General features: G+C 34.2%; 1 protein-coding gene across 7 annotated transcripts in view; it reads right to left on the bottom strand.

The window, feature by feature from the left end:
• DACH1 (dachshund family transcription factor 1) overlaps nucleotides 1-22,377 on the bottom strand; it is a 357,269-nt gene that overhangs the window by 188,516 nt on the left and 146,376 nt on the right. For all 7 annotated transcript variants that reach the window (XM_017828634.1, XM_017828631.1, XM_017828632.1 and 4 more), the window contains exon 2: nucleotides 18,130-18,245. In XM_017828634.1, the coding sequence (XP_017684123.1) occupies nucleotides 18,130-18,245 (116 nt within the window). The remainder of the gene's footprint in view (nucleotides 1-18,129; nucleotides 18,246-22,377) is intronic.

The following is a 22,377-nucleotide window of genomic DNA, read 5'->3' as shown; positions in this document are numbered from 1 at the left end:
CATTTCTTAGGAACGCAATGATGCAGACAGTGCTTTACACGACTAACACAGCTTGCTGTAGGGAATTAAAATAAACAAAATAAAATAAAATCAATCTTACATTGAGTGAAGTTTTGATGTATAAGTGCTGGCAGCTTACATTGCCCAGAGCACAGAATGAGTTTTGCCATTTGATAATTTGCTTGATTCACTGTCCTGCCTCATGCAGGGCATTTTATGCCTGATTTATGTTTAATCGAGTCACCTGCTTAATGTTAAGGAGGGTCACAGTTAGATAGAAGGGTTACGACCATATAAGGCTTTCAACATCTTCCAGCTTGACATAAGAAATGGGTGTAAGTGTTAGAGGTCAACCTTTTTCTTTTATTTTGATTTAATGTTCTCTATGGAATATTGCATAAAACATTAATGTACCACAAAACCAATTTGATTCCCTTTTGAAACACAGTAGGCAAATATGGATTAGAAGACTCGAAACACTGACAAAATAAAATAAAAGCAATCTGTAGTCTAATGATCATCTATATATGAAGGTTTTTTAAGCCTTATAAGGTACATCCTTAGTTATACAAAAAATGAATATAAGTTCTCCCTTTAACAGATAGGCAATCAAATGTAGTCTGATGTATGTGGAAAAAATAAGGAATCTAAAAACAAAAGGACGATAAACTTCTAATATAATTAAGGTGTCCAGGTTGAATGTCAGGCTGAATGTTCATCCTTTTAAACACATATAACTGGATATTAGGAATATCAGCGTTTTCTTTACAATAATGATATGACAAATTACATCTATATTTAATAAACTAGATGTGGAAAGCTACTGCAGACTCGTGAGCTTAGACACATCTGATCTTTCTCTCAGTGTTTCAACATGCTGAAATTACTGCAGGACATTATGTATTTTGAGATTAAAGTTCCCCCATATAGCACTGAAAAAATAGATATTTTGCCAAATAAGGTATTTAAAGATGTATTTTTAAGGAGGAGCTATTACAGTTAGCAAGGATAGATGGAATCTAGCACCCACCAGTTTGGAGAGATTTATCAGTCTTTTAAGTGCACTAAAGTATGTACATTATGCCATAAACTCAGCTTCTGGAACCCAATACCAGACACAATTCACAGTGAATCCAGAGGGATATCAGAAGTTTCAGTCCTTGGCTAAAATGTGACTTGATTACCTGCTAAACTGCATGTGCGTGATATGCAACACTTAGTGTGAATGAAAAAAATAAATATTTTCTTTTTTTTTTTTTATTATTGCTATACCCAGAACACATTAAGCTTCTTCAAACATTTTAAAAGATATCAATAATTTCCGAAGATTCATTTAATGGACAATGAACAGACACAGTTTTGCATAAAATAATTTACCTACACTGACAGCTTCACCCAGCTAATTTTAAATTAACCTTCTAAAATTTAATCATTCAGTCCAAACTTTTCATCTAGGTTGCCTACAGTCAATGAAGAGACACAGGCATTTCCAGAGGGTGATTCATGTGGCCTATTTTATACTGAGATGTATCACTCTCTAGAGATGTCTGCTACTTTCCACTGGCTATGAAAGGAGATGACTTGTTAAGTTTTCAACAGCTACACTTCAGACATATTAGCAGATGAATCTCCTCCATGATAGCTAACTTCTTAGACAGCTAGGACTAGGAAAAACTAGTTTCTTTCCTCAGATAGTGAAAATATAGTGAAGATATTTACCTGTACGTTTGTAATTTCCACAGAAATCAATCTACTGTTTTGGAATTCTATTTCTAGGTACATATTTCCTTTAAAAATAGTTTTATGCTCAGAAAAAAACTACTACAAAACTACATCAACATCCTTTATACTTGATTAGAAACCTCTACTTCATAACAGTTTAAAATGCTTTAATCATTAAAAACTCAGAAAAATAAAGTAAGCCTCAAAATAATGCTTTGTAGCAATAGAAAACAATTTCTATTAAACATTCTTTCTTTCCTTCCTTCTTTCCTTCTTTCTTTCAAGGACTCTATTTTTACACAAAAATTTAAAAAATAGACCATGATGGACAAGATAGAATAAAATCTACCTTGAATTCTATTAGTTCTCTTACCTTCTATCAGTTTCTGTCAAATATTTTGCCAATCATTTTTTTCACTTGTTCCACTTTCCACTAAAATCAAATTAGGGAGGGAAACTGATTTCACAATATAAGTATTCACCTTTTAATCAAAATTTAATGTCAGAGTACATATTGCTAACGAATACAAAAGCATCTACTGGATTGAGTTGTCTCCAGTTGGATTACGGGCACAATCTGGCCTACTTCAGCAGTAACAGGGTTGTCAGTAGGAACTCTACAAGGTATAAGGCATTTAGTGGTTGGTCCCAAAACTTTCTGTCATGTCTTGAATTAGGGGTAGAAATCAGCTGCAGAGTAAGACAGCAGCAAATGTCTCAAGCACTTTCATATCATATTGAATCCACCACATCACAGTGCTTTTTATTGCTGCATAGAAAAACTTGAAACTATGAATTCATCAGAGCATAGAGAAAATCTCAAACACACTCAGAAAGATGTAATTCTGTTCACTTGAGTAAACCTAGAGGGATGATACTCAGCAATGATTATGGGCCTGTTTATTTCATTTAGTGGAGCATAGTACTGAGATACCTGAATTACCATGTTCACATGGTACATACACCACACAGAGGTACTAACTTAGGAATGGAAACTCTTTTATCATGTTATAATAGTGATGCACTCAGGATGACAAGGAAAAGTCCCTTTTGTATTGTAAATGTTCTCTTAATTCCACCTTCATGAAGGCAGTGGCAGACCAAAGAGGGAGACGTATCTGAAATTATTTCCTACTTTGAAAAGAACTTATGAAAATCTACCAGCTTTCCCTCTCCAGGATACAGGGTTAGGGTGAATCTGTTTTAATATCTGTGCCCAGAAAGCCCTGTTCGTGGTAGCACATGCTCTCTAAATAAAGTGCTCTTACATAGTATATTTCCCATGAAAAAAACGTACGAAGTAACAGCCATCCATGGAGAGTGGAATCCTGAAAGCATCAGCATCAAAACCCATTGCACTTGATGGTAAGAATTACGGAATTTCAGCTGTATATATCAGATGGAAAACTTGCACACAAATCCACACAAATAGTATTTTCATGATATGATAAAGCTGTGACATCATTTAACAAGTATTTTTTCAAGATTTTTTTTATTGTAAACAAATGTAAAGACAGGATGAGAATGTACATTTTTTATCTTGAAATGTTCTTTTCTTTTTTTGTGCTGTTTATACAAAGCTAAAGATTTCTCATAAAGTAGCCTCAGGCAGTGAGGTTTCTTCTAGAAGATGTATGCAGTATATGAAACAAAACCAATGCAATCCAAAACTTTTACATCATCTAAAAAATTTCCTAGAAGCCGCTAGGAAGCAGGAGGAAGTTAAGGAAAAAAGGAATAAGAATTCAAGTTCATATTTTCTTCAGACATTTGGCAAAAGGGACTTAAGATGCCTTTAGGAGAAATAATGAGTAACATTAGCACTGGAAATCCCTGTTCATCTACAACTTATTTATCTATCAGTGCTTAGTGGTTTTCATTTTTTCTTTAAGAGAACATTACCTAATGGCATTCCTTCCAGATTTACTAGTATAATAGAAGTAATAAATCTGTCAAGCTTGAAGCAACAGTATTAAGGTGTCTAAAATGAATCTAATAATCTTGCCAAAACATAGTTAAGGAACTTGTTTTAATTTTTGGTCAGCCCTGAAGTGGTCAGACAGTTGGACTATATGGTTGTTGGTGGTCCCTTCCAACTGAAATATTCTATTCCATTCTATTCTATTCTATTCTATTCTATTCTATTCTATTCTATTCTATTCTATTCTATTCCATTCCATTCTATTCTATTCTATTCTATTCTATTCTATATTTTATGCATATTATAAATGTAAAAGCAAAACCAGAAAGTGAAATTTAAGTGAGCATCTTTGTTTTAATTTGACCTTGTGTATGGTGAAAACGTAAAAGTGTACAGTAGAAAGGAATTTAAAGGGGACAGAATTCAGATGAATCTCAAAATCAAAAACTTTTGAAAAAAATCAGAGGAAGGAGTGTATTTATATCCTATTTAAAAGACAGTGTAGTGGACTAAACTTAGTTGCCTAATCAAAACTATTCAAAGAAATGAGGAAGCATCATACCACACTCCATGATACCAATACCTTCTCCCCAAAAAACGTTAAGATATAATCAACTCCCAAATCTTTCACATCTGAAAAAGAGGTTTAGATCTAGGAGAAGCATACCATACAAGATAACACGATTTTTGAATACAGAGTCAGGGCAGCAGAAACCATACCAAAGCAACAAATAAAAAGTGAAAGAATCATACAGTAAACTCTGGTAGAAATAATCCTTGCAAGTAACCATAGGAACAACACTATACAAAAACTGAGATGGAGCTAAGCAATGTGTGAGATGTTCACATGTAATGACTGAGGATGAAATGAGGAGGCTTTTAGTGGGAGCAGGCCACAGATGGGTCTGTGTTAAGTGAACAAATACAATTAGATCATGAATAATTCTAAAAGGAGCAATGAAGCAGATTCAAATACAACTCCAAGAGACAGTGTTATCTCAGAGGTTATATAAACAGTTCTGAATTACACAGTAAAACAAAAAAAAAAAAACACCACAAATTTTTTACACAAAGAAAGAAGGATTTTCCAGGGGCAGACCAAATAGAGTTTCTGTGGTTACACTGAATTAAAACAGTCTAAAATGTGAGACAGAAATTAAGTTAAATCCATTGGCAATAACCTTCACCCAGCTTGATAACAAATTATATAAGGGCTACATTAAATATCCTTCTGTTTTGCCTATGCCCTACTTTAATCTGGGCTACCTACTGAATCCATTAACTTACTTGATTACTTAATAAAAAATACAGTCTCAAAAATAAATAAAAATTTTGAAAAGGTACATTATTTCTAATACAAAATCCTGGTACTTTTTTTAACTTTTAAAGTGCCAGTCCCTTGGCCAAAGAAAGTTCTGTGAAACTCTTGCATGGTCAGGTAGATAGGATGAGGGAATTAAATATTTGTAATTAAAGGTAAGGGAAAATATCTCTTGTTAGCCTTTACAGTTATTCTTCATTTATTGTTACCCATTCCAGAAAAATTTCTTTCCATTATTAAAGGTTTAATGAAATAAATCTGAGTATTAAGTAAAGTAGGTTTGAGAAAGGAGAGGGAAGAAGGATGATATATTAAAATAATCATTCTTACCACAGTCTTGTGAGTTTATAAAGCACCATCATATAGTTCAAAATTCATGCCTAGGCTAAATCTATGTAATCTGGAATCGGTGAAACAGCCAGTGCTCATTAAGGAAAATGTCTCAAATTCGGATGGATAAAGAATTACATATTCTACTCCTTCTATCAATTTTCAGGGGAAAGTTGAAAACAAGAAGTAACAAAGGTGAGATTCCAGACCACTTGTAGAACATTCTAAAATATTTGTTCACATAGAATAAAAGTAAAAATTTGCTCAGAGTATGTGACTTGGAACTCAAGATATTTTGAGAAAATACAGCATATTAATACCAAGTTTAATATTTTGACAGGTATCAAATTCACTCCTGGTAATATGAGTGAGATTCAATTAACTAAATAAATAAATTGGAAACAAAACTCATCATAAAACAACAATAACAACAATAATAAATTCACTTTAAAGCAACTATGAAATAATTTAAAAGCCAGGGTTTTTTAAGAAAATTATACAGACAGAAGTCTGTTTAAAAAAGTTGTGTGAATGACGACAACGCCTCAGACAGTAGCAGTTACAGGGCATGTAGATGTAATTTCTGATCTCAAGATGACCTTAAATTTTCCACAAAAAAAATTATTTTTTTACTGAGTACAAAACCAGCTAACAATTCCTCAAGTTTCTAAGTGGATGTGGATATAGTATATAGCATTTTTGAACTGAATGCTTCTTTTTGTGCTCAGGGATAAAGGCAATGTACATTAAAAAAATATGCATTTATTTTCTTCTTCTTCATCATCATCAGAAAGTTAATTTGGGGCCTTCAGAACAGGAGGAAAAAAAGAGGAAAGGTAACTTCAAAATATCAAGAGCTTTCTCCTAGAGTAGAGAAGAAAGCAATTAAAGAATCCAAAAAAAGATTTTAATGAAAAAAGTCACCATCTTTAACATGCAATGGACAAATGGTATCTAGCTATTGAGCAGAAGGTGGAGAAACGAAGTTACTTTTACTTAAAACAGAACTTCCATATAAGTATTTTTAATTGCTTTTAGATGCTTTTAGACCTTAGCAGTGATTAACTCCATTCAACAGACATAAGTGCTTGTGTTTCAAAAGCCTGTAAGTTTTTGGCATTTTGTCTAATAAAAGATAAAGATGAAACTTCCACAAAAACTTTGCCTCTAGTTTCTTCAAACAAAAAACATACCAGAAACTTAATAAGTAAGATATTCGACCTAGTAGTGATTTTGTAGTGTAGCTACAAAACATGTTCTGTAACTGGCCATGGACAGTAAAAGAAACAAAACTGCCAGGAACTGTTCCTTGGGAGAAGATATGAATCTTTTTTTTTTTTTTTTTTAGGTTGGGAAAGACTGTAATAAGAAAAAGATTTTAGATCTGCAGTTGCAAGGTGCAGGATGCACGCCTACCCTCCAAGATAAAGAAGAACACTGAAATGGTTTGTTTATAATAAATTTATTGGGACAGAGGTATCTGTAAAAGTCATATTCTTTACAGGAATAGCAGCCTAAATAGTACAATCTCTTGCCCAGACCTTTCTGGTATATAAGTATTTGGGAGATTTTTCATTTAAGAATGCTCTACTATGATAATACTAATTTGTTTTGGTTCTACATACATATCAGCTCCTAACAGTCTTTCCATACAAAATTTTAACCTGACTGATAATAGAAATAAATTTAAAGAGAAATCTAAGCAATTTAAATATTATATAAGAATGTTCTTATGTCTGTATTAAAAAAAAACTAAATCCTATGTCATAATGAGTTATTCCATATTCCATAAACATGAAGCTCACATTGTTATACACTACAGAGGCAAAAGTCCTCTATGTTTTGTCTTTCACCTCTCAGAGTATGATGTCCTCAATGTCTTCAGCATCTGTATATCTGAAACTTCAAAGGCTGAATATAATCTGAGCTTTCAATAGAAAACAAATTACTTTAAGAATTGTTTTGTCACATAGTCCCTGAGTGCACAGGAACCATTGGTTTTTTCCACTTGAATGGAATATTAATCTACTAGAATGTTTTGAGATACTTTTCAAAACAAATATACTGATTCACAAGAAATCATTTTACTCTTCTCAAATACTTGCATCAAATATTGTTCGGATGTTGAATATAATTTGGTTTTCCTTTTTTTTTTTTCTTGTTGGTAGTCTGGTACTTACAAAAATAATGTACTGTTGTGATGTAGTAAGTCACTTGGTTATCAAATTGCCCAAGTAACATAGTCCTCTTATTCCTATATTCATATACATTTATTAAGCAAGGATACAGGGAAACTATCATTTGCACTGTGTTAAGCAGATTTTCTCACCATCTTAAGTCCAAGCTTAAGTGGCATTACAGAGTCAGTATAGTAACACAATAATTACATCTAGATCTCTGTATATTGGACTGATGCATCATGACATATGAATTAAGGAATCAGTTTACTGTCAAAAGAAAACAAAAGTGACATCATCATGTTTAGGAGCGATCTTGTTTATCTAAAATCCTGCCCTTGATTTTATGCTTCCTAGCAAGATAGCTCTAATAACCTGATGCAATCACAAATGGAAATTATTGGAATAGGCAGCTGACACCAACTCATGTCTTGAATTTTGTATTTCCACTATAAGGAAACATTCTTTAAAAAAAAGTATCTGCAATGCTATTCTATTAACTTTCTTCTTAATAAGGGCAACAGGATTGTTCAAGCCATATGTGTGGTCTTAAAGCCTGTGACAGAAGACCGCATAATGAATACAGAGAAAAGGAATTTTAGTAGAAGCACCTGCCCATTTAAAACACTCCCTGCAACTTGTTCTACTTCCCCTATGTCAATCTAAATCTCAGCCTTCACCTAACAAAAGGGTAACGTTGACAAAACCTTAATTCTCAACAAAGCTGGTCAGTACACTGTCTATTTGCCATTTGTATGGATTTTGATGAATCAAAACAACTCAGTGCCATTATTAACTTTGTCTTGACTAGGTGCAGTTTTCCTTTCCCCAGCTTACTCAGTCCTAGTGTGATACTGTTTTCATAGTCGGAAACTAATACATCATTAATTGATGACCAACATCATGGTGTAGAAACAGTGACATACTCCACAACCTAAGATTTTTGCCTAAAGGTCCAGTTTCATCTCTAATACCAGTAGCAGTATCAGTTTATTCTTTGCTGACAGCTTGAACACATTATCTCATTGCAATAAAGACTGGATTGAAAGGAAATGATTTAAGAGTTACTTATAAAACATTTGTAACTAAAACACATTTCAGAAAAGCAAAATGCAGGCTCCTGTACACACACTGTGGAAAGAGGATAACCCTTCAAAGCAATGACACAAGTACTATACCAACACGGCTTTGTAACCTCTCCATAGTCACGAATTAATACACAACAGCAAACTAGTTTGTATTATGTTAAATAAGTTGGTTATACCAACTCATAAAAAACTTTTCTTTCCTTTCCCTCCCTTTTTCTCTCTTTCCTTCCCTCCATCACACACACAATTTTTAACACCTCTTCCCTGTTTTCCATCCCACTCTACCTTTGCAATTGCTGTCTCAGGCACACAGTGACCAACAAACCAACATAGGCTGGTGAAGGGACTGGAGCACAAGTCCTATGAGGAGAGGCTGAGGGAGCTGGGGGTGTTCAGCCTGGAGAAGAGGAGGCTCAGGGGAGACCTCATCACCCTCTACAACTCCCTGAAAGGAGGTTGTAGCCAGGTGGGGGTTGGTCTCTTTTCCCAGGCAACTATCAGCAAGACAAGAGGGCGTGGTCTTAAGCTCTGCCAGGGGAGGTTTAGGTTAGATATTAGAAAAAATTTTTTTACAGAGAGGGTAATCAGGCACTGGAATGGGCTGCCCAGGGAAGTGGTGGATTCTCCATCCCTGGAGGTTTTTAAGACAAGACTGGATGTGGCACTCAGTGCCATGGTCTAGCAACTGCACGGGAGTGGATCAAGGGTTGGACTTGATCTCGGAGGTCCCTTCCAACCCAGCTGATTCTGTGATTCTATATCTACCCATGTCTGCATCTTGAAGGAATAAGAGAAGTCATCTCACTTGAAAGTGAAATGAGGTTTTCAAACTTATCAGCTTGAATGCATGGAAACTCAGATCATCAGCTCAGGCTTTTGTATACCACAAGCTCTTGGAAGCAATAACTGGTAGATTGGTTTATGTTTGCAATACAGTTCATCGGCACATGAACTGGTTAAAAAATATGCTTAATTTCACATCAACATAAAAATTCTGACATAATACTCTCTGATTTCCAATTGAACAATCCAGCCTTGCAATTCTGAACCTGGGACATGAAACAGAACAACCCTCCTTTTCAAAAACCTTCTTCCAGTTAAGACTACTTTATGATAACTCTAATATATTACACAGGACAGCATTAGTAACAAAAACAATACAGTGCACTGTGAATAACTGATAGTGGATTCATTATAATTCTCATAGTACGCTATTGTGCCTTATACAATTCATGCAGGCAATGTTACTAGAGCTATAAGTCACAAGGACAACTCAGAGTGACCGTTTCTTCTTGGAAAACTACATTCATAGAATATGCTGAATTGGAAGGGACCCATCAGGATCATTGAGTTCAACTCCTGGCCCTGTGCAGGACATGTCAAGAATCATACCATATGCCTGAGAGTAAATTATTGAGTACATAGCTAGTTATCTTTTTCCTTGAGTTGTAGTCTTCTAAAGCTGCCCAGATAAAATAATGCTTGCTTGCATACTTTTCTTCAAAATACCATTCACTTGAGCAACTCTGAAGTTCACCTACATCCTATAACCTGTAACAAAAATACATGGGCAACCTGACATATTCTCTTCTTATTTGAGTCCCTGCATGAAATCTGTAAAACTCCACAGCAGACAGATTGTTCTTAAAAAGGAGACAATCGTATTAAACAATGACATTTGACAGTGCCTTCCTCCCAGAAAACCCAGACTGAGTTAAAAACATTAAGCTGCAGTTTTTCCCTGTACTTTAGAGAATCTCCAAATATATGATAATGAAATCACAGACTGTACCTTTGGAATATATAAATTTGAATAAATATTTTTTTAATTGACTGCAGAATGTAGCACTGGTAGCAAATCAAATATAAAATGAAGCGAAAAAACCCATTCACCCTCCATTGATCATGTCATGCAAGGACATAAGTAGTCTAATTCCACAGGAAAGGAACTGGGCACCTTGAAGGGATTCAGGAACTTCACATCATCATGCTAAAGCAGAACTACAGTTAGTAACATGATGAAACTGAGCTTTATCAGATTTTGATGTCTTCACTCTAAGAACTACCATGTTAATATATTGCTACAGCAATCAACATCATTGAGATAAGAGACCAGCATGTTTGAAAGACCGAGATATTATTCCAAATTCAACAGCTCAGGTTCATTTCTAGTGGCAGTGTTTAACAAAATAATACTATGTATTTCATGTTTAAAATGGCAACGCATTGTTTGCTCTATAAAAGGTTAGTTTTGAGCCAATTAGAAATTAAATTATTGGGTATTAAATTATTTTAGCTGAACGTTCTCATTAAAAGGCACATGTGAGAGGAAAATAAGTAGGTTTATTATATGAAAAACTGCAAAATATGACCATGATCATCTTGATGCTTCTCTATTGAAGGACTCTGCCTGGAATCTAAACAAGAAGATAATCTCGGTATAATCTACAATTGATAAACTTACAATTTGAATAATTTAATTTTAAGAAACCATCAGTGTATTCTGCAATGTGTATCTTTTCCATAACTTTTTCAGTTACAAATAATAGCGTGTTGGAACTAAGAAAACTATATAAACACTTCCATTACCAGGTTCAAATGTAGTCACTGATAACTTCACCACATACCTGCCTTTCAGAACTAAGATTTTAACTACTTTCTTTTGTATCAAGAGCTTGGTGTTTTGTTTTTTTTTTAATTTTGTTTCAATTTACGTGTTATTTGTTTACAGAAAAGCCTAATGATAAAATACTCTTACTAAATATTCTTTTGAAAAGTGAGGGTCTTTTTTCCCCCAGGGTGTTTAATATACTTCTATGATTTGAAACAAGAAACTGGGACTGGGGAGAGGGTTGCTTCTAAAGCCAGAGACTTTTTTTTATTATCATGTTAAATCTAACCTGATTTAGTAAAGCTACCTATATATGAAAACTATCACACACTATCGAAGGCTAAAATAATATCTTCTAATGATTCATCTTCACAGAATATGGTCATTCAACTGGGATCCTATATAACTGCTACAGAAATATCATGGGGAAATTCACAAATCAATACCATTACAAACTTAGCCTTCAGAAGGCAAAATTATTCTGTGATCCAGGAGAAACAAAAAATTCTTATCTCAGATTTTCCACTGACAGGTAACAAATCTGTGCACATTACAATCTAATACTAAGTGAGTACTCACAAGAGGATTCACTAACACATAACTAAACTGTAAAATAACTTCACTCAGTTCTTTCTTGAGTACCTTGAGCGTGTTGAAGTACATGACTATCCTCACTGCTTAAATATTTAATCCCAGAGTCTCTTCTGAAGTGAGCCAACTTGTTCCTCTACATCAAAAAAGCTGGGAGCATTTCTGGAAACAGCTCAACCCAGGGATGCCTCTCAATAGGAAGTGGGTGAACCTGTATGAGGTACAACTCTAGCTTACACAGTTTTCTAACAGTATCTTGTAGGCTTTGAATACATGTAGTATTGTATGATAAAACACTGAAAAGAGTACAAGTTCGTAATAAAAAAGGTTCCAATTGTGCAAGTAATTCTTCGTTTTAAAAAGATTTTATGACCGAAAAATGTAAGGGACTCACTGGAACTTAAAACTAGTGAGCTTCCAGAAGTGGTTTTCAGTGATAAATCCTCTCATGATAAAGTAGAAGATAGCTAGCCATTCACCCAGATGATAATATGAAAAAATTATGGCTGTTTTCAGGAGATGATAGGTGGCCTGAATTACACCTTAATTATTATTTTAAAAACTATGAAATAATATATTTACAGAGTTAAGTCAGTTTATCTTCCCACTGATACATTAACTAGTGAACATGATAGAAGCTTTCACATTAATTATAAGGACTACTTCCTTAATGAAGTGCAAAAATGTTTGTGTAATTTGATTCAGTCTCTTGAATTAGTTTATCACTCCGAAAGCAGGACTTTGCTGCTTATTTTTACAATAAGTTAGTTCAGTCCCAATAGATAAACAGCATATCGTCCTATAACACCAATCAAAACCAATGTTAATGATAAAAATTATTAAACAGTAATAATCAATACACTGTGTTAAAATGGAATGCATTTTAAAATAAGTAAGCGATAGCCACTCAGTTTTATTTATCTTTCTAACCAACACAGTATCACAAAAGGTACCCACTGTATAAAATAAAAAACTGAATAATAGGTTTGCTTCTCAGAATTACTAAGTATGTAACTCCAACTTATAATTTCTAGCCCCTAGAATACTCATAGAAATCAATTCTATTCATTTCAATAAGTTAAATACATTCTTAAGACCTTACAGGATTGAGCCTATCAGGAGTAAATACTTCTAGCTACAGACTTTGTTTCTTAGCTATGTGATGTGGATATAGTAACAATGATAATTATATTTTAACCATTCTTTCAGTCTGCCTAATACAATATCATTAACTACAAGCCAGAGAAAATTAAATTATTTGTGTGATTAATCTTTCTTTAAATATCAAATAATTCCATCATCTACTTTAGCAAAAACATTACCACATTTTATCAGTTGCTCCATCTGTGAACTACATTTGTCCTTCAAGCTGCAGTCATCTATACAAAACCTTTCAACTCTCTCCTTTTACTAACTCCCAATAAAAATGTTTTGTGGCTCAGAGAATTTTGTACAGGCTGGAAGTTGAAATATATTTTTATTGATTCAGGCCCACAGCAGAAGAGGAAAAAAAATTATCAGATTAGAAATTACATCTTTAGATTACCACTTAAGAAGAGAAAAAACCAGAACAGTGTAATACAGCAGGGGAATTATAATTCGTACACATGAAAGAGGAAGCTTAATATCCTTACACCTTACACAGTCTGCTATCATATGTGGAGTAGGTGTACAGAAGTACCTATCATAAAGCAAATCTGTTCAAAGTAATAATAATAGCAACATAATTGCTAAGATTAATTTAATGTAAAAGTAATGTAATAAATAAACATGTAAGGTGCTTTGAAACTACTTTTTTTAATTGACAAAGCGATACCTATAGATACATATTAATATATGAAGGAGCATTCTTATCATGCGCTACGTCAGTAATTTCCAAAAGTACTTCTTGTTCTCATTTTATCTTTAAAGATGCAGCTCCTGAAATAAGTAACAGATACTGTAGTTACTTGTTTCATCACCTGTAGATTACAGACTCAGTAGTCCAAGTTGTAGAAGAATTGTTAGGAGCTTTAAAAGTAGCTTCAAAACCTAAGATACTGAAGAATAATTACAAAAAAAAAAAAAATTGAAAACTGAGGAGAATTGCTTTTCCAAGTTTATATGAAAAATAATTGAAATATCATTTTATATGGTACATAGCTACTACAGACATAAAAATACAGAGCACAATGTATATCATACACTTTACTCAAAAATTACAGCACTGCTTTTCTGATTAATCACAATTAATTACAATTATCTACTGTTTCAACTTTAGACAACTTTTGAAGCACATTAGCCAAGAAAGATCTGCAGTATAGAGAGATATGCAGATCAAAGTCAACTATGATGAGCCACCTAGTTTTGGAAGGATTTCAAGATGTTATCTAGATAAGCCCAAAATGTCAGTACACCTGTCTGAACCTACACCAAATTCTTTCTTCTGGTTACATCATTTGTAACGTAGGGAGATTTTAATTCTCTGGACAATTCATGAAGCTCTTCATCTGCTGTTATTACACATTTCTCATTTTGTCACACCTTCAAAGGTCCTAAATTTATTTTAATAAACATCAGAACACCTTTTGTGAGGTAACCAGTCTTCTATAAATTTGGGAGCTTTCCGTAAATTGACCCTGATGAAAGACAGGGGATAGATCAGCAATTGTGGATAATATTTATGAATCTTGTAATAAAATGGACAGACTATCAACGAAGAGGTGATCCTCACTTCTTCAATTTATGCTCCCTTAAAAAAATGGGGAATATTTTTTTTGTTTGTTTTTTTTATTTTCCTTCTGAACATTATCTGTAAATCTCAGCTTAGTTCCCAAATACGTCTTTAAAGCAAATCCATTCTAAGTGATGATTCAATGTCCTTCGCATGTGTTTTCAGATTGGGCCAGTGGTATACCATATTTTCAAGAGTTCCTTAACTTGGCCTCCTACAAAAATATACAGTCCTAAAATACCATGAGAAAACCCAAAATACAGTTTTATATCAATAATACTTGCATACATAAACAATGCATGCAGAACTAGACCCTTTAGGAACCAAGATTTCCACCTTTAAATGTACACTTCTGTACTATGCAGCAAATTTCAGAAAAAGGAAAATTTTCAAGTAAAATGCATTAAATCATAGCATTGTGTATCCTAGATATACTTAATAATTGCAGGTCTCTTTACTTAAAGAGCATTAAATAGCACATAATTATTTGTGTGATCACTTATACTTTTTTGTAGGCAGGAAGGAAACTTAGTTATTATACTCAGATTATTAAATCAATCATAAAACTTAAAAAGAAGAAGTTGTTATAAAAAAAAAGAGAGAGAGAGAGAAGGGGGAGGAAGAACTTAACAATCTGCTAGTTTTATATTTTTCTGCTTAGAGCTGGATCCTAACAGGAAATTCAAACTTCTCAAACAAAGAATCATCTTTAAGGCCACAAAGATGATGATTATTGAATTGGAACACCAGACATATCATGAGAGGCTGAGAGTGCTGGGACTGTTCAGCCTGGAAAAGACTTGGGGGCATCTTACTAATGTGTATGAAAACTTGATGAAGACACAGTAAAGAAGATGGAGTCCGACTCTTCTCAGTGTTGCCCAACAAACACAAATTGGAACACAGGAAATTCCACTGAAAAGTAAAAACACTCCAACACTATTTTAAGAGTGGTCAAACACTAGAACAAATTGCAAAGAGACATCATGGTGTCTCTATCCTCAAAGATACTCAAAGAATCTCAAGTGAACAACAGCCCTGAACAACCTGCTCTGTGTGATCTTATTTCGACTAGGGGAGGCTGGACTAAGTGGCCTCCACTAGTGTCTGACAGTCTCAACTATACTGTGGTTTTATGAATATACAGCAAAAATATGTTGCAAAATGTTCACAAGCAGCAAGAATTTTCCCGTATCAACTAATGTGGTAGCACATAACAATGGTATCTATGTCATCTATTGCAGTTATAGCAGTTTTTTCTTGGCAGGGCTCTGCCAGTAGTCTTGGTACTTATTTACTACGTAAATGTACAAATGTTCATTGCTTTGAACTCACAAGATCAGACTGTAAGTCTATTTTTAGACTTGCCTGTCTGTAGCACGCTGGAATGACTGTCATGTAACACTGCTCTCATGATGCTCCTTACCTTTGCTGAACCTTTGCATACCCCATGGAACACTAGATCCCAGAGTTTGCTTCTATCAGTGTTATTGTTTGCATTTTTTGTGCTGTTTGAGACTCAACACCACCACAATGGGAAAAAAATCATACCACCCCTTCTGTTGTGGTAAGCCATGTAATGTGAAAACAGATCAAACTTAATAGCAACTGCATTTAAACCTTTCCTCTTTTGCAAGAGACTCAGAAAGCATTAGCATCCTAAAAGGATTTGATGAATGATAATCTTACATACGCCTATTTTCTTTAATTTTGAATTATTTTCTCCTGGTTTTTTTTAGTCATAATTTAAAAAGATCTGCATCTGTTTTTCTGGGCTGATACTCTAGAAATTGGATCTGTGTTTTTAGTACCATATATTTTTATCGTTAACTTGTTATGACCAGCTTTAAAGGACTAGAGAGGAATTGGATACTTTAGGCTTAGTTGTGGTTTTAAACTGCTTTCTTAGAATAAAAAGTCAAGAGGAGATCTGCTCTTAGATATTAACTGTAACACAAAACCCCAAATGATACTGTTGACAAGGTTTCTTTTCCTGTCTCCCTCTTTTTGGCCTGCATATTTGTCTCTGACTTCTTTCATCTCCTTTCTACTTTTTGGATTCATTTTTTTCTTTGATATTTTCCTGCCTTACTTTCCCCAAATAATTTCTCTTTGCTTCTAAAATTTTTGATCTCTCCTTCATAAACAGGAATGCTTCTGTCCTACAAAAACTTTCATTCTTTCTCCACATAGAACCCATCTCTTATTGTCATGTTGCATTTAATCTGCACCATCTCTATTTCCTGTACTAGATTTTATCCTGTAAATTCTATCATGTAAAGTATTTTAATCATAATTCTTTTTTTTTGGTCACAGCTGCCCAGACTACTACTGTGAGTCCTGCTTGCCTGATACTTTCCCATGGTTGCCTACATTCTCAGTCTTGTCCTTCCTTCCCTCTCCTTATTTTATACCTATCTCCTACCAATCTTTGTTATCTGACTTCATTTCATCACTCCTCTTAATCTTTAGTCTTTTAAAAAACTGTAAATTTCTAACAAAATATTTCTGGCAATGTGTCTATCTCACCATGTAAAGCAGCTCTTGAACCTAAGGCTAGGAGGCACAGACCCACTTTTGTCCACTGAGCTAAACTTTCTTCACTTTCCTCCTTCCTCCAGACAAAGCATTTAAATCTAAATTGCCAACAGTTTCTGGTATGTGGTGTTTCTGAATTGCCTTTTTTTTTTTGAGAATGTTAGTCATCTATGGCCAAAACCATGCCAAGTATCATGCTCATACTTAAACAGACATGTGAACATGGGCATGTACTCAAACATCCACCCATCTATCCAGTCCCCAAGATCAAGTAATCCTCCTCTCTATTTGGATCTGTCTGGTTAATTATCTTTCCTTTGTCTTAGAGAAAATCAGTGCTAGAGACTGAGTCATCCAAATCAGCAGGAAACAACTGGGCAAGAAGTGGAAGCTTTGCTGAAGCAACTGCCAGAGTTTAACTGACCTATAACATGAGGAGAGAGACTGCAGCACCACCAACAGCTTGAATGTTGGGTGCCTCCATCTTCAGGTGACTGTTCATCTCCTCCCTGCAACACAGCCTTTCTTACTTTAGCCATGTGGAAGAGCAAGTCTCCTCTAGGAGATGTTACAGTAACTTTCAAAAGAAAATATAGTTTGAGAAACAGATTGTTACAGGACTTTAGGTTAGTATGAGGCCTCAGGAGACATATCAAAAATAGAACTTCAGGATGAAAAATTAAGAAAGACGTGTGTGCAGCATGGAGTTATTTTAACTAACTCGCTTTCTTCAGGCAACTATATTCATGATGACATTAGCTAATGAAGCAAAGCAGCAAAAGAAACCAGAAGATATCTGAATTATCAAAAATGAATAGGGAGATTATTGTCTAATGATAGGTAATTCATGCTTTGAAAGGTTTTCGTTTATAAAGAAAAAAACAGGGGAAAAAATTATAATGGATTATTATTTGTTCAGTTCTTTGTATTTTAAAGTACCGAGTTGCCACAACTTCCATTACGTACAACACGTTTATGTAGCAATAATGTGACATTAGGGGAACTCTTTTGTGATATTTGGGTGCTGGTTTCCTAAACTGTTAATCTATTAACAAGTGAATATAAGGCATGAATTCAAACAATTGCCCGTGTGAAGACGTAGAAACAATGATCCTACCTGTTGGCGGGATGATTCCAGGAGACATTAGGCCTGGGACAGAATGTGGCATGATATGAGAATTCTCTGGGGAGGTGACACTTTGAGTCCTCTTAGGAGGCCTTCCAGGTCTAGAACTGAAACAAACAAACAAAAAAATTTTTACAATTAAGCTGTTGTCTTACACATCATTTCAAAGTTGTTTCAAGTGGTAACATGGACTGTAAATAAATTTGTTTCAAGGACGGTTGCTTTTGCAGTTAGATGTAATAGACTTCCATCACTAATTAGATTACATGCTGAATTCATTTTCCTCATTGAAGATCAGCCGCTCTTGATGCATAATTCATAGCCTGCACCTCGTTACCTGCTTCTTCATATTAATATCTATACACAGTTTGAATTGCCTCGTTTGCATATGCTAAAGTTCTGCATGCAGCCTTCAGCACGAAAATTATGCACTAACTTGTAATAATTATTACAGTCAGCCTGCTATTGATTTATGAGACTTTTAAAAACCAAATATGTGTAGTACTTGTAATGAATGATATTTTAAGGTTCTTCAGGAAATTAAAAGGCAATGGCTGCCTAAGGAAATGTTCTGCTTGTTTGATTTAATACTACAGTTAGCTGGGAGGTGGAATGAAAGAGTGATTCAGACCTATAGCACATTTTTCGATGATATGTTTTATTACTTCGCACTGCTAGCCTGATATCTAGATGATAAATGACAATACATAACTAATGTGTGAAAAGGTCTTGCAATTTCTTTATTTTTTGTCATTTAAAAGATAAGTCAAGTTATCATTTAACCCTTATTCTATTTAAAGTGAAAATCTCACTAAGACACCTTACTTTAAATATACTACTTTATGTCAGAAAGGACTCGGAATTATTTTAAAAGATATTGTTGAGCAACCGCCATCATAGCAGCTTACATCTGCTTATATTTCCAGTATGGAAAAATAAAGGGCTTCAGGTTTAAGCACTCCTTGCTGTTAAATGCTCACATACACAACTTTCCATCTCCTGGACTGCATAAGAAGCATACAAATTAGATACAGATTACAATGAAAATACTTATTACCCACTTACATGCAAATATGTACCTGCTACATACAATGCATATCCAAAGGCTCGTATTCTTATGTACAGATCATAGTGTAGTACTACTGCAATATCCTGTAACTGCTTATTTAGGAGACATTGTGGAATAATTTCACAGAATAAGGTGATGTGCCATTCTAAAACTGCAGTGTTAACCTATGTTCTGCCAAACATTTGAAGTTCTTCATTTGTTTCAAAGCAGGAAAGAAAAGAAAGGTGGGTATGAAAGGTTTTGCTCCTTAGGTCTTCACACTAACAAAACTCTAATCAAGGATAACGGCATTTTTAGTTATGCTGGGACTGCAGAATGAGGCAGATAATGAAATACCTCTGTTTTCTGTTCGTATTTGTTCCACTTGTGTTCGGAAATACCTTCTTTTTTTTTTTTCACCTTCTACAACCTAACTTTAATAAACCAAAACCAATCAAAGTACAGAGCATTTTCTTGAAGTTTAATGACTCAAGGCATTGAATCATTAACCTTAACTGATCATTAATTCCCTACTTAATGTCCTGAGCTGAGGTCATTATTAAAATTATAAGCTTGGTAATTTCTTTGATTGGTTTGGGATTTTTGATTTTCTTTAATACAAACAAAATTATCATATGTTCAAAAGTACAAGAAAGACAGTTGTAGAAAGAGAATGTTGTCTTATTCCAGCTCACAAAACCAAATTATCTTCTGTTACTCTTTGAAATTTCCTTTGTGATTTACAATAAAAATAAACATGCCATGAGTACACATAAAACTGAAAAAAAGAAAATTATAGACAAAAATGATCTGATTTAAATGGAATGTTTCTAATATATTCACCCATCAAAACATGCCACTACGTAAAAAAACTTTGATGGTTTAATTTAAGTACCTATGGCGAAGTACTTTTCTCAAATCACTGCAGTGATATGAGTATTGAAGGGTCTGACAACAACATAACAAAACACAAGCAGGGTGCCATGGCACAAAGCACTATGCACCAATAACTTCTGGATCTTTAAAAAAAAAGTTCACACCTGCAAAGACTCTCCCAAGTATAACCATGGTGAAGCCTGAATGCTTTTGTCTTTGATTCTGAGGAATAAAACCACCCCTCTTCAAAGCCCAAGAGAAGATAGCGATGGACCAAATCTGTAAATAAAGGTCGGCAGCAAATTATACGTGACTGATACTGAAATATCCAAGGCAGAACTCTTCCTTTGGTCACCTTCATCAATCAGGTTAATCGTGCTAGTCTATACAAAAGGGCTGTCACACTCAAATCCATAAATGAGCCCAGTAACCCAACCCTATTCCATTACTTATCCCAAACTTTGCCAAATAAGTGTTTTCATAAAATCCTAAACTCCCAATTGCAATCCTAGTAACAATGTTTCACTTAGTGGATGGTTGGGCACTAGAACAGGCTTCCCAGGGAAGTGGTCACAGAAGCAAGCCTGACAGAGCTAAGAAGCATCAGGACAACACTCCCAGGCACAGGGTGTGACTCTTGGGGATAGTCCTGTACAGGGCCAGGAGTTGAACTCCATGATCCTTGTGGGGCCCTTCCAACTCAGGATGCTCTACGATTCCATTTAAATGAAACTTCTGCCTCTTTAATCCTGATACAATTTTAAAGTGACACTAACTCCAGTCTACTATAAAAAGGTCTTTAACTATTTAAGAAATGTTTGATCCTTATGACAAAGCAGAAAAACACAGTAAGACACATTAAGAATTATTTCTTAAGGCCTAGAAGATCTGATTTACAGTCACGGTAGACTATGCAATACAGAAGTAAAATTAATAAATCTAACTGTCATCAATAACTGATTAAATCACAATACTTGACTTTACTATTTATTTTATGCATTTCTTTCATTAACCAAACTACTAACTTGCAATACTGCCATTTTATAAGATTTATTTTCAAACCATAAGAATTGCAAGAATTTCATATGAATCACTACCAAAGTTGTGGGGAAAATGACATGAAAAATTACTTTAAAAAATAATAACTGATTTGAATTGAAAACTCGCATGTTGTTTTGTAGCTCATTATAATTTTTATAGCTATACGATAAACTCTTTAAAAAAAAACATCAAAAGCATAGCAACTTATTTTAACTATCATAAACAGGATGATAAAACAGCTTAATGAATCATTTTGTTGGTATTTTTCATAAACTTGTGTATAGTAAAGACCTACTTATTTTTAGATTCCTTCCAAGATAAAAACCTGCTTCAAAATACTCATATTCCTATATTGTATCAAAATCAGTAGATTTGTCTTCAGTACGAAAACAAAATATAATTTAAATAGGTATGATTTCATTCATTATGTAGAAGACCTATTTAAATGCCAGAGCAAAGTAAGTTATTCTTCTAGTTGATGACCCTGAGATACAAAAATCATCATTTAAAAACTGAGAGAGATGATAATACTCTTTTACTCAAATTTAGATTTTGTATATAAGCTTTTATAGAGATAAAAAAGATACTGTAAGATTTTGTCTTTTATCTGAATAAAATTATTGGAAGAACAACACTGGTTCTTCTGAAGGCACATTTGACTTCTTACATAAATGCTAATTATCTCGGTGGGTAAACTACTCAAAAATGACCTGTTTTGATTTGGAAGATGTCTAAAGTCTGGATTTTTTAGAGCTACAATAAACAGTCTGAAATGTGAAAACCCCAAAAGCCAACACAAGTCTTATGAATACCTAAGGTCACAGCACAGAAAAGTCAAAGAGTCTTTTGGGACTCTACAAGTAGATGCTAGAAGAAACAGCCCTACATCTGGAAGTCATAGCTGGTCTTCCTGACTACTATTTCATTCTTTGAAGAGTAACTAGAGAAAGCAGAAATTAGACAATTTCAACAAGGATTCAAGGAAGCCACAATGATTAATCTTTTAAGACCATCAAAGACCTGGAGAGAAGTCATAGGGAAGTTAACAGTTCCTTGCTTACCCATTAGGTGAGATATCCAATAGATACACTGTCACTCTGAGTAAGTTAGATATTTTCCTCTCTAAAACCTAAGTTTTCATATATGTTGAAGAAGAAAATGAAAGCTTTCTACAGGATAACATATTACTAAATTAGTAGTTATTTCTAAAGTGAAGCACCTAAATGTATTTAGTTCCATGAAAAGCCATCTGCCTTCTATATGGTTGTGTAAGT

This window comes from Lepidothrix coronata, unplaced genomic scaffold (assembly GCF_001604755.1).
Source record: "Lepidothrix coronata isolate B3197 unplaced genomic scaffold, Lepidothrix_coronata-1.0 Scaffold150, whole genome shotgun sequence".
Taxonomy (NCBI): Eukaryota; Metazoa; Chordata; class Aves; order Passeriformes; family Pipridae; genus Lepidothrix; species Lepidothrix coronata.
This window is presented reverse-complemented; position numbering and strand designations above follow the sequence as displayed.